Here is a 13,958-nt window from a genome sequence, read left to right on the forward strand (position 1 = left end):
ATTAACGCAATCAGTTTATCGAATCGCATAGCAGCAGTTGATCTTGTAACGATCCTTTTTACTAACACCTCAAAATAGCTGCAAATACTAACCTAAGGAGGACAGACTGCACAAATCCCCCTCCTCCGCGCCACCTGAGCTCTGCAGTGCAACGGTATGTTCACCCACAGAAAGATCCTTAGGATTGACCAGACCCCAGCTGCAGTTTGAGGATCCATCTCCGAGAGACGAGAGATCGCCCATAGAACTCCCAGTCTCAGAGTCAACACATCTCAACCTAGCATGCAATGATATAACATCAGACCTAATAATCTATGATGATTGTCGAGACTACAACTTTTATCAACCAAATAATGCAATGTGTTACGCGAGACAAAAATATAAAATCCAAGAATCAAAAGTCCTGTTGCTCATATAAAATACATAATCCAGCAAAAAACAAAGTCGGCAAGTTGCCGGAAAATGGCAATCTTTGACCCGTTTGACGCACATCGGGACTGAAATAGAAAAAAATAGCCGGCCACGATAGACGCTTGTGGCGTTACATGAATTGAAACAACTATAGAAATAAAATAGACATCGACCACCAGTCCTTTAATAGACCACTAGACTTTTTGGGGTAGCTTCGGACTGTCATTTTTATGAGACACATGAGCTCTACAAGGAGAAAGCCCTAATAGGGCTTTTCAAAATCAGGATCTTTTCCGTTTGTGCCCCCCTCAGCTCAGTGGGCGCATATTATTTGCACCCCCATCCCCCCCCCCCCCCCACGTGCAATCTTTGGGAAGGGGCACAAACGGAAAAGATCCCAAAATTAATATTAAAAATCAAAAACTCAAGACTCTAATATTCAAGAATTAGGGCATATGTTTGGCACTACTTAGATGCACACTATTGACCTTTAAAAAGTAAATGTTCATAAAATTTAAAGTTTCATAAGTGAGCTCAGAAGTCATTTTTTGAGTGAGGTAAGTCATTGAAAAAGTCAATTCCAAGAAGTCACGGTAAGACGAAACAAAAATCTGTTAGACGAAGTAAAAAAACATAGCAGGACAAGTCCTGACGTACAATTCAAAGAATTTTCATTGACTACACAGGAAAACTAGACCTAGAATGGACTATGAGTGAACTGAGAAAACCATTCTAAAAAAAATCAGAAAAAATAAGAAAACAGAAAATCAATACCAAAATGCCGCATGTAAACAAAAAACCACTAGCGAGAAAGAGAAATTTAATTCAAACCAAAAGCTAGGCCTAAAATTAGCTGTGAATGGATTGGGAAAGCCATTTAGAAAGAAATCCGAAACCAAAAAATCGAAAAACAGTACAAATCAGAATGAAATTGCCACATGTGAACAAAAAACCACTACCGAGAAACCGAATTTTTGTTCAAACACCGTTTTCTCATTCTACTTTAAAATTAGAGCGCAAAAATTCACGTGATCCAGAGGTAAAGCGAATTAAAAAATGCATATCAGGATCACCTCTGAACAACAACTCAAAGAATCGAACAAACACAACATCATCCTTAAAAACGCCTCCGATGAAAACAAGTGATATACCAAGACTTCCAATAAAGTTGACAAAACACAAGCAAAAACAGCAAACAACAACTCCGTAGAAAATCACTGACAGACAAGGCACCAAGACAAACAAAAAATGGGTCAACAAAGATTTTCACAAATGCCAAAGAAAATAATAAGCTGCATTAAAGTCAATGAAACCCGTAAAATTTTTGAAAATAAAAAAATGCCTCTAAGTCCAATAAAGATCTTAGCAGTGAACATAAATCAATAAATGGTTCATTATGTATGATTAGAGATCAAATGAGACCTATAAATCTTGGACTAATCGACAGTACAACAAAAAAACATTCCAAAAACAGGCAAAATCCAAAAAAAAACTAAGAAGTATCAAAGTCATAAAAACAACTATATCTGAAAGGACTATTAAATGGGATCAGATATGATCCAAATGGGTACGGAGAGAACTTTATCACTGAGATTAGCTGAAAGAAAAACCAAAAATCTTTGCGATATCAAAAAATCATTAACAATTTTTGAAAAGAAGTCGTGCCAGTGGGCGCATATTATTTGTATTCCCCCCCACGTGCAATCTTTGGGAAGGGGCACAAACGGAAAAGATCCCAAAATTAATATTAAAAATCAAAAACTCAAGACTCTAATATTCAAGAATTAGGGCATATGTTTGGCACTACTTAGATGCACACTATTGACCTTTAATAAGTAAATGTTCATAAAATTTAAAGTTTCATAAGTGAGCTCAGAAGTCATTTTTTGAGTGAGGTAAGTCATTGAAAAAGTCAATTCCAAGAAGTCACGGTAAGACGAAACAAAAATCTGTTAGACGAAGTAAAAAAACATAGCAGGACAAGTCCTGACGTACAATTCAAAGAATTTTCATTGACTAAACAGAAAAACTAGACCTAGAATGGACTATGAGTGAACTGAGAAAACCATTCTAAAAAAATCAGAAAAAATAAGAAAACAGAAAATCAATATCAAAATGCCGCATGTAAACAAAAAACCACTAGCGAGAAAGAGAAATTTAATTCAAACCAAAAGCTAGTCCTAAAATTAGCTGTGAATGGATTGGGAAAGCCATTTAGAAAGAAATCCGAAACCAAAAAATCGAAAAACAGTACAAATCAGAATGAAATTGCCGCATGTGAACAAAAAACCACTACCGAGAAACCGACTTTTTGTTCAAACACCGTTTTCTCACTCTACTTTAAAATTAGAGCGCAAAAATTCACGCCGCAAAACCACTCGCTTTTTCGCTCCATTTCCTGTTTCGGCGTGACCAAAATCATTACGCGAATTTGACTTCAAAAATCATGAAAATGCGTGAACAGATCTTAAAAAAAAGACAGCGCCCCAATACAAATCGAATTCTTTGAAATGTAAAAAAAACAAGGAGCGCTATAATAGCCGCCTAGAATTGAGGACGCGGCTATTAAAAAAGGAGATAGAAATTGACAGATTTTCTCTGTGACAAAAATTTTTCTCGTGTTCTAAATTGCTGCGCAGTTTCAGCTACAAAAACTATACTTAATTCAGCTTCTAAACTAAAGGTTTTTCAGCTTCACACTAATAAGCCAGCAACCGTTCTAAGGAATTTTGATAATCTGATGCAATATTACTTAATGACCGGACGTTTCCTTTGCTTTTACTCTTGGCATCCCCTACATTGCGTAATTCAATGAGTCAAAGAATTGAAAATCCATTCAGTTGAGACAATTAGTGAGGCAAATCAAAAGTCAACCGCGAAAGTCATGACTTATCTAAAAGGAAAAACGTGATCCAGAGGTAAAGCGAATTAAAAAATGCATATCAGGCTCACCTCTGAACAACAACTCAAAGAATCGAACAAAAACAACATCCTTAAAAAACGCCTCCGATGAAAACAAGTGATATACCAAGACTTCCAATAAAGTTAACAAAACACAAGCAAAAATAGCAAACAACAACTTCGTAGAAAATCACTGACAGACAAGGCACCAAGACAAACAAAAAATGGGTCAACAAAGATTTTCACAAATGCCAAAGAAAATAATAAGCTGCATTAAAGTCAATGAAACCCGTAAAATTTTTGAAAATAAAAAAATGCCTCTAAGTCCAATAAAGATCTTAGCAGTGAACATAAATCAATAAATGGTTCATTATGTATGATTAGAGATCAATTGAGACCTATAAATCTTGGACTAATCGACAGAACAACAAAAAAAAAAACATTCCAAAAACAGGCAAAATCCAAAATAAAACTAAGAAGTATCAAAGTCATAAAAACAACTATATCTGACAGGACTATTAAATGGGATCAGATATGATCCAAATGGGTACGGAGAGAACTTTCTCACTGAGACTAACTGAAAGAAAAACCAAAAATCTTTGCGATATCAAAAAATCATTAACAATTTTTGAAAAGAAGTCGTGCCATAGTCGTTAAAACCTCCAGTTTTGAACTGAAAAGAACTAGACAAACTCAAATAAGCCCAGAAAAAATTAAAACAACTAATCATCAATGAGACTAAGCGGCAGAACAACAAAGGTAAAAAGCCAATAAAAAATATTTTTGGAGAGCAAGTGGTGTTAAAGTCGTGAAAACCGTTAGATATGAAAAAACTTTAAGCTTATCGCAAGAGAGCCGCCACTTAGAGCAGCTGTCAATAATGAGACTAAGAGACAATACAAAAAAATATATTAAAATATGTCGCAATAGAGAGCCAATAAAACCTATCAATGATGAGACTAAACAACAAAACCACAAAAAACAACAAGAACAGGCAAAATCTAAAAAGTCACTTATTTTATGAAGACAAATAGCATTAAAGTCTTAAAACAATTTTGAGGGTTTAAATAACTGCAACTGTGCGCCATTATAACACACATCACATTTTAAAACTTGTCGCAAAGAAAATGAAGAGGAAAACAGCAAAGAAGCAGTCAAAGTGTCGCATGTGAAATTCGCTGTCAAAACCTAAAGTATGTTTCCTCACTTCAATTTAAAAGCAATTTGAAAAAAGTCACGCCATAAAATTACTCGTTTTGCTCCTCTTCTCTTACTACTCCAGTGTGATTAAAATGACTACTTCAATTTTACGAGAAAATGTAGAAAAAACTGAGAACAGATTTTTAAAAAAAAAGAGATCTTAAAGCGCACCACAAAAACACATTCTTGGAACTGTAGAAAAGGAGAGCACATAAATATTAGCCGTTGAGAGGGACACTCAAAAGATTTCAAGCATAGAACTGCGAAAGGAAACGCAAAAATGCGTTTCAATGCTTCAATGGCGACTGTCAAACCGATCAAAAAAATGAATTCTGACCTTTTAAGCACATAAGATGAACGATCTGCTGCCAAATTTTAAATTTCATTAAACTTAAAACGAATTAGTTTTGGTTTGTTCAATTTTTAAACTTATCTAACGTCGATCGAATTACTCTCAAATGACTCGCGAGGAGTTGGCTTTGGTTAGGGTAAGCTTATGTTTAGGGAGCCCATCTTAACTTAAGGGGACAAGAAAGGTGATGGGGCAATAACTGTAATGGGGAAGGGGTATCCAAACCAACAAAAGTTTCCTTTCCACCGTGACTTTTCCTACCACCGTGGGGGGGAGGGGCGTCAAACTCTAAAATTACCTTCAACATCACAAATTTTTGTCTCCAAAAGCGTGCGGTGAATCGCACTTTTAGAGTCTAGTAACCTGTTTAGCCGGACTAATATAATTGCTATAAACTTGGTTTGAGAGCGATTAGAAACATTTGGACATGTACTAAACTTTCACTCAAGATAACCACTTTTCAACTTAATTTACCGTTAAAAAAATGCATAACTGAAGCATAGAAATTTTGAGTGTGCGAGCATACTCACTGACTATTTGACAGATATTATATTTTAAATACCGCTCTAGCAATAAAAATGATTTCATTTTTCCAGCAGTAGCAGCCTTCAATGTGCCTTAAAGAATAAGGATCTACAATTTGGTTTCAATTAACAGGTTTTGACGAAAAATTTGCATGATTATATTCAGTTCCCTTTTCATACAGTAAACAATCTGAAAATTGAAAACTGATTAAGTGGTAAAGATAATGTTCTCGATTGGTCAAATATTTAACCTTCTCTGACGCTGCTGAATAATCTTGGGCGAAGTGGGTGAAGGGGAAGGCGATGGCTGTTCTCGTTCCGCTGTCGCATCCGACTGTTCATCTCCATGATCTCGCAGGTGTTTCTGGGCGGGAGTCGTGTTCATTGAACTGGTGATTGCCTCCATCACACTTGGCCTGTCATTCAGTCGACCCAACAACACACTGTCACCACAGTCCTATACACACAAAGGGTTCTAGTTGACTCAATCATTCAAAAAGGATCAAAATGACTTTATTTCCTCTTGCATATAATCGATTAGTGACGCATGGTGCCAACTGAAATGACAAAATCTACCTGAAATGTCACTATGTGGATCAGGGAAAGGATAAACAACGTTTGTCTTTGTCCTAATTCATTTTAAAAAGTCTTTACATTAATTCATTACAAAAGGTATATAATTCGCATGCTTGAAACGAAAGTAGATTTGGTGTGGTCTTTCCAATTGTGCCACCCCGTAGCGCACCATTTATGGGCTGTAATTAGCGGGGGATGGGCTACTGTAATGAACTGGCTGAACATTTACATTTTGAGAAAAAAATTAAATTTATGAATAGTTTTGACCTTATACTTACTAGGAGAACTATGTTCCAAAACCTTGTTCTTGTCTATCTAATGCAACATGTTCACGTAATTTAACTATTTCGTAATTTACTTTTTCCATAAAAGTACTTATTCTTTTACTTTCCGTATTTCTAAGTTGATCAACTTTCGGTAAGTTGATCAACTTTCGTGAAAAATTGCTGACTACTGATCGGTCACTCCATTTGAAGCGACACTTTCTGGAGGAAAAAACTGAACACTTAGGATTCTTCACTTAGTTTTTATCATCTCATATTTTTCGATCAGATCTTGAGGGACGCTTTCTCTAATGTGTGACTGCTTTCTAATAAACGTTTTTGGCTATTTCTGCATCAAAAATCAATATATCGTCAATCACAAAAGCCAGGTAACGCCAACTGTCCTTTGAACGTAGTATAAAACAATTTTAATGATATTCATCAATGTACGATTGGTGGTTTTGAAATAAAAGTTTCTCTTTATCTCTGTTCAATGTTAAAAACATGTGTTTCAGAAAAATACTTTTTTAAAATTGAAAGTTTCATCAGAGGTTCCTTCTCTGTTTTGGCATGACATAGTAGGTACACCATGTTTGCTATGTAAAACCTAAAATTACGTCCCCAAGGACAAACTTCACAAACAATCTATAAAGAGACTCGGAGGGGACAGACAACGGGACAAATTGTCCTCAACACTCTGCCCTTCAGAACTTCAATTATGATATTACAAAAAAGGATGCATTCGTTAAGGAAATACATTAAGAAGTAAATTTTTCCCAATTTCCACTTCCATTAAGAAAATATGTGCGCGAAAATTTAATCATGGGACTCAAAGTTTATTTTTCCTCCGATAAAAGCCAGTCTTATTCTGATAGTGCTGTAGCAAGCACGTAAATGATATTAAAGAATTAACCCTTACAGAGCAAACGTGTTTTACGTGGTTTACAAGCTCTCTGTTGTTAAGAATGTAAGAGTCTTTCAATTTGTGATAAAGATTACTTATGTCATTAACAGTGCAGTTGTCAAAAGTAGTAAAGAGATTCTGTTTTGCTATAAGACTATGAAGTTTTGCGGCGCGAAATCGCAGTGACATTCTTCCAGCTTTTTTTCCACAAAGGGGTTCATGCAAAAGATAAGAATCATTTCTAGTAGATCTTTTGTTCTCAAATCTAAATAAATCATTAAGGTATTTTTCAGAATGCAATTGGTATATAGATCAAAGGACAAACTTGAGTATTTCGTAGATAAAAAGTTCGAATACTGACAATAATTTTGTGTCTCTGAAATATATCTTCACAATGATCACGGCGGTTACGAAAAAATAAATTTCAATTTTTTTTCTGTAGAAGATAAATTTTTTCTAAATTTGAATATTTTGTGCAACCATATAAAAAATACCGCATTGTATTATTGGATTTATGTTACTTTTGTAGTAGCGAATAGGCAACTGCCTTGGAACGTAATGTCTTAACTTACAAATAATACCACACTGTTTACCGAGTCTCCTTTTAACATACTCAATATGAAACTTGAACGTCAGTTTAGAATCTAAAATTACGCCAAGGTATTTACAACTTTGTTTTATAATAACCGAACAATTATTCATACTATACTGATGATTGGAAGCACTAGCACTTAGATTTAACTGAACTGTTTTATCCAAATTAAAGACCAACTTGTTTGCTAATAGCCAACTGCCAATTTCATTGAGATCCCTTTCAATATCCTCAGGTTTATATCCAATCGATGATATATTAGTGCCATCTGCAAAGGGAAATATGTTTGTGAATTTGCAGCATGTGGTAATATTAATAATATGAATAAGGAATAAAAGAGGTCCGAGGATTGATTTAACGCAACAATTTAACTTTCTGCAGTTTGATAAGCAACCTTGACTTGAACTCTTTGGTACCTATTAGATAATTACGAAGCAAACCACTTGTGACAGTTACCGCGAATACCATAGCATTCTAACTTATGCAGCAAAAATTAATGATCAATCGTAGCAAACGCCTTCTTTAGATCAAGAAAAAAACTTATTAATAATTTATTTGTGCAAGTTCAAATCCTTTCGATAAATTCGACCATGGCATCAATCGTACTGTGTTTCCGGTGGAATCCAAAATGATTATTCGTAATTAACAGGTTATGCTCGAACAAAAATAAACAATCGGATATACATAATTCTTTCAAAAACTTTACTCCAAGTAATAAGCAGTGACTTTGTCCTATAATTGTTTTCATCGGTCTTATCACCATCCTTGTGCAAGCGAATAACTTTGGCTGTTGGTAAAGCTCCGGGAAACGTTCCATTGAGAAAGGATAGATTAACAAGAACAAAAACTTGCAGCGACACACAATTCTAATGTATGATATGATCAATGCAAGACATGGAAGAAAATGTTACTCGAGTAAGCGACGTTTCAAAGAGTTCAGAACCATTAGACTGGATCACATTTTTGTAATTCTTAATCATCTGGTTATCTTTCAGAAAATCGATGTTAAAATCTCCGCAGACAACAAAAGGAGTTTCGACTGATGTATGCTTTTCCAAGAACTTATCTAGCAGCTCTACAAGAAGTTTTTTGTTATTACGAGGTTTATTATAGATAGTTAGGACTTTGAACCTTTTTCCTCCTATAGAAATTTCAACAAACAGAGCTTCCTCAAAATAGGTTTGTTTCTTTTATTATGCTTAATTCATTTCCCACTTGAATGATCACACCTTAGCCCCCCTTGAAGGTCTAAATTTTGTTAGATACTGAGAGTAACCGTGTAATAAACACTTTGAGTCATCATTTTCAGATAGACATGTTTCGCTTAAACATAGAACAGACGGAGGAGAACCACGACCTAGTATTAGTGCTTCCAATTTGTCCAGGTTTTTTTTAAGGACCTCACATTTAAATGCATCACATAAACAGTAAACAATTCGGGAGCTCCGAAAACTACAATTTGTATCATTGGCATTAGTGCTCACCTCCGTGAAACTTTTTTCAATTGGTTTATTGCTTCTTTTATTGCGTGAACTAAAGCAGGAACTAGCGATAGAACAATATCATTCAATAGGGACGCAGTATCCTCTTATTCAAGAGCTGCCGACAATTGAAATCGTTTTCGCTTAGCACTGTGAGGCAACAAGGTTGATGGTTCTCTTGTCAGTGTTGGCGGCTGTTTCGCCGTTTCGATGTGATTAGTCAACTGCGCTTGAGTAGGCTTCGTTGGAATGCAGTCTTGCTGATGATTTTTGTGAGCAACATAATCATTCAACTCAGCAGTTTTCTTTACTTGCATAGCATCTGCATTTGGATGATTCTGGCTATACACAAACACATCTTGTCGTCTCGTATAAGCAAGTAGTCCCATTTGCTTTGCCTCACTCTTAATCTTCCAATCTCTCAGGGCTAAGCGTTCCTCAATTTGAACCGCCCGTCCCATTGAATTAGATATTCCCTTCAACCATGTTCTTCGTCTCCAGACTAAATCCCTATCTTGATGATAAATGAATTTGATGATGATCGGAGCATTCATATTTTGATTGAGTGGATGACATGCTGCAGTGCTTAATGGATTTAGATTAGTCTGTAGCACGACTTTGAGACGGCATAGAGTATACTTGCTAAAGCATCACGTTTGTTTTCAATGTTGCGGAATATGAGGCATAATTTCCGCGACTATTTTTCGATCTCCACAGTCCGTTCGTAGAGTTTATGAATTGCATTTGTATTTACTACTACCATGTCTCACAATTTAAGCTGATTTCGTTTCAGGGATTTAATGTCATCATGTTGTTTTATAATCAGCTCAATCATCTTTTTCAGTAGGTCTTTGGTTGAGGCAGTATCATCGCCTTCTATGGCTTCCGCTTCCTCTACAATAGAGTCAACTTCAAAGCAGTCTAAATCAGAGTCTGTGTCTCGAAAATTATCGAAGTCCATACTCAGTCCCGGATAGTTTTTGTTTAAAAAAGAACTCAAACAGTATCGCAGTTAGCCTAATTAATGAGTAAGTTGGTCCAACTTCGAGCCTCCCAACCAACAAAGGATCTACAAATCTCTCGGAAAAACCAAAGTACTCACTTAAGCTTTCTGTGGCCGCTTTTACCTTCGCTTCTTCTGAGATGGCTTCCTCTAATTGATGAGCCTTTTAGCAAAGAATTTCCGTGGACCGAAAAGCTCTAGTTTGTGTCCTTTTCTCCAGAGGGTAAATAAAATTCTCGCTTCAGCAACAACGCAAGCATGCAGTTTTGAAAATTCGTTGATCAGATTGTGACTTTTCCTGTTACGATGCGAAATAAGCTGTTTAAAGGCTTCAATGCCAACAATTCCAGTCGATCAAAGGTCTTCGAGACAGAGCGCAGCACCAAATCGTTTTATATATACAATAGCAGCAATGCGGTCTTTATATTGCAAAAGAATGTCAATTAGCTCAGGAACAGGACAGGCTTTTGTTTGCTTAAATGGGCTAATTGTGTTATTATTTACGTCGTCCCAAATAACCAAATTACATTTCTTGCACAGACCACCACCAACGTACAGAAGAATTTGAAGTAATTTTGATCTCTGAAGTTCTCACGTTGAAACTCAGACCACCCCAGCTGTAATGACTCCCCAATAAAGGTTTCTTTTCGTGGTATGACAGTCCGTTCAATGTATTTCTTAGCGAATTGGCCTTAATAAATACCATCACATACAGTGCCGGCCTCTAAAACCCTCTACTGAATAAGAGGTTATCTAATGTAATCCGGACTTTCAATCAGTTGGCTATTTAATAAGTTTATTACAACAATTAGGCTAACAACAATTAGTAATCTGAGACGGCCCATCAACTTCTCGATGCAGTTTTGTTTTGTGAGTGACTATCTATACATCATGTGGCGCACAAATAAAGCAACGATGAAACCTTAGCAATAACTAAAAAGCAAAACCAATAGAAAGATTTAAAAGCCCATCATATATTTTTTTGAAAAAACACAGTCAATAAACACTGCTCAGTCACTCAATTCCCTCAGAGCCTTACCTTTTTACCCCGTTTTTGAGGACAAAAGGTTGAAAGGGTCAGACGAAAAATGAAAAACCGGTCAATCGAAAAATCGCACAACAAAGACCACACATGACTAATATAATTGCTACAAACTTCGTTTGAGAGCAATTAAAAAGACCGTCAGGCGATTAAAAAAAGCGAAATCACCACAACATCGCTGCCCTCAGCCAACAACATCGCAGGGATAAACAACAGCATGTAACGAGAATACATCTCAAAAGCACAAAAACAGAAATATGCGGAAAATTGAAAATAGAAAAACATTTCTGCAAGTTTCAAACTAAAATTGTCTATAAACAACCAATTTTGTCCAAAGTTCCACGATAAATACTAACTGTAACCATAAAAATGCTTCTAATGGTAGCTAAATTTCCGATAGGATCAAATATATAAAAAATATTTCGAAAAATCGTCTAAAACAGCAAAATGAGAACACAGATAGCCAAAATTGAATATGAATATCAAAATAATCATAAATTCTCCTAAGCGTTCAATTTATTGAAATTAATTTAAAAAGCAGCTTGTTCCACAACACTAGATTCAGAAATAGGTTTGAAACAGGTTTGAAAATGCCCCACCCGAAAAATATTCTTCTCGCTTATCAAAAAAAAATTTTAACACATTTTCCCCTCTCTCTCTGAGTAATGCGCCTACATACTAGCCATCTGAGTAGATGATGGCGGTTATTTAAAATCGGACAGCCAATGTCAATAAACCTTGTTTACTGTACTCATATCCTCTCGGATAAAAAATTCGTTATTTCTGTAGATCAAACCTTCTTCATAGTGATGAGTACTCCATCTCTGATCTCATTGGCCGCCTTGTCACACCTCTCCACACTCCCAATCTCATAGATAGGCAATACAAGTCTAACCATATTTGCACCACTGTCCGAGCTGAAATTACAAAATATAACCAACTACGTCGCACGAATGGGTGGGGAGGGAGGGAGGGGGTTATAGTTGCGGCGAGGGGCTTAAAATGATGGGATTTCTAATTGAAGAAGCAGATATCAGCTTTGGCGATGATTTAATTAGACCGATATGAAAGAAAGCTTTATTGGTAAATAATTGCAAAAAATTCCCTCGCGAGTGAGTTTCTAGTCCTCGGGGACAAAGAAGACAAAATGCAGGCTCATACGAGATTTTGGTTTCTGAATTGGAGCTTTAGTAATTAATGAAGATATCGGAGTTAACGGATTAGTTAACTAATATTAATTGAAACATGATCCGGGTAGACCCAACCTAGAAACCATAAAAAGACAAATGATAACCATACGTAAGACCATAAATGGTTCCATCCAAGAAGGGCAAAATTTCTTGCATGTTCTTGCTATTCTAAGAACCATAAATGGTTTTATTTATGGTATCAAAGATTCCATATCATATTGATAGGAAACGGTGGTCTTTTCCATTTGTGAACCCCCCCCCCCCATATACGTTATGTACCCCCCATTACAGAGCACGTGCCATTACACAGTAAATCATTATGTAAAAATATGGCACGTGCGTCTGGGGGTTGCAAATACTATGCACCCACTGAGCTGGGAGGGGGGGGGGGGGGGGGGGAGGAGGGCAAACGGAAAAGATCCGAAACGGTTAACAGTTTCACCAACCTGTTGAAGCAGACAAAATTGTGTGAGATGTAGAGCTTTCCCCTGACTGATGTCTTCTCGTAGGGTAACCAGAGGGAACAGCTACAATCCCCGTGTAGCTTTTCACTTCTGGGTAGGGTGAAGAGGGCACGATAGTTGTCAGACCTCAACTGGGCATACAGGTCACGTTTCATCAGAGAATTGTGTTTCTTCCTCTTGCGGTCCTGGAGCACAATCAAACCTTAATAACAGTTGGTTGTACTAAATGAATACAACAGCAATGGATAAATCTGCCCGAAAATAGGGTTTGATCTACCCCTTCACATCCTAAAAGTGCACAGCCTGAGAATAGCTGAAAGTAGCCGTTAGGGTTAGGATCTTTTCTGTTTGTGCATTACATAATGAATAACTATGTAATGACTCATGCTCCGTAACTGGGGGGCGCGTAGCGTACTGGGGGGTGGGGGGGGGGGCACAAACGGAGATCCGTTTCTTTGAAGCTTATGAAAAAAATTGTCATTTTAGAAAACTGCAAAAATGCACAGTTAGTTCACAAAGGGTCAAGAAAAATGTCCTCGTGCATCCATAAATTGATTCCTGGCTCATATTAAAAACCTCGTCATAATTTGTTTTACACAAGGTGAAGTTGAGACTACCTTGAACCCGAAGGAAGAGTACCCTGCCTCTGCCATGAGTAACCGGAGTGCAAATGAGATGAGCTGCTGACAGAGTCTGAAGGTCTCTCCCGCATTCAGGAACATTGAGAAGTCATATTGAGAACTACGAGTACATACCTAAAAGGGTAGAATTATTAGCCCCCCTATTATGCTTTATACAATCCATCTTATATTCATTTCATTCGCTGTATTAATCGCACAATGAATCCTTAAAAATAGCACCAGAGACGGATCTACTTCTTTTCACACCTACCCTCTCATTTTTATCATATCTTTTCACCCCTGCATCGTATAACCCCCCCCCCCCCCCCCCCCAAAAAAAACCCTTTCCCAAGCCCTAAGAATCATTAATTTTATGCATTAATCTCAAAACTTCACCCGGACCCTAACTATCCTTAATTTCTATGAAAATTATAA

General features: G+C 36.6%; 2 protein-coding genes across 2 annotated transcripts in view; both read right to left on the reverse strand.

Moving 5' to 3' along the window:
• LOC142345572 (dynein regulatory complex protein 9-like) overlaps nt 1-11,007 on the reverse strand; it is a 216,791-nt gene extending 205,784 nt beyond the window's left edge. The window contains exon 1 of the mRNA XM_075397676.1: nt 10,991-11,007. The gene's annotated coding sequence lies outside the window, so the exon portion shown is untranslated. The remainder of the gene's footprint in view (nt 1-10,990) is intronic.
• Nucleotides 1-13,958, reverse strand: part of LOC142345570 (TBC1 domain family member 9B-like) — a 64,212-nt gene that overhangs the window by 29,974 nt on the left and 20,280 nt on the right. Inside the window, exons 6-10 of the mRNA XM_075397673.1 lie at nt 13,521-13,658; nt 12,886-13,088; nt 12,046-12,166; nt 5,640-5,845; nt 93-277 (exon numbers count right to left, since the gene is read on the reverse strand). Of these exons, the coding sequence (XP_075253788.1) occupies nt 93-277; nt 5,640-5,845; nt 12,046-12,166; nt 12,886-13,088; nt 13,521-13,658 (853 nt within the window). The remainder of the gene's footprint in view (nt 1-92; nt 278-5,639; nt 5,846-12,045; nt 12,167-12,885; nt 13,089-13,520; nt 13,659-13,958) is intronic.

Source organism: Convolutriloba macropyga, chromosome 9 (genome assembly GCF_964194025.1).
Source record: "Convolutriloba macropyga chromosome 9, txConMacr16.3, whole genome shotgun sequence".
Classification (NCBI taxonomy): domain Eukaryota; kingdom Metazoa; phylum Xenacoelomorpha; order Acoela; family Convolutidae; genus Convolutriloba; species Convolutriloba macropyga.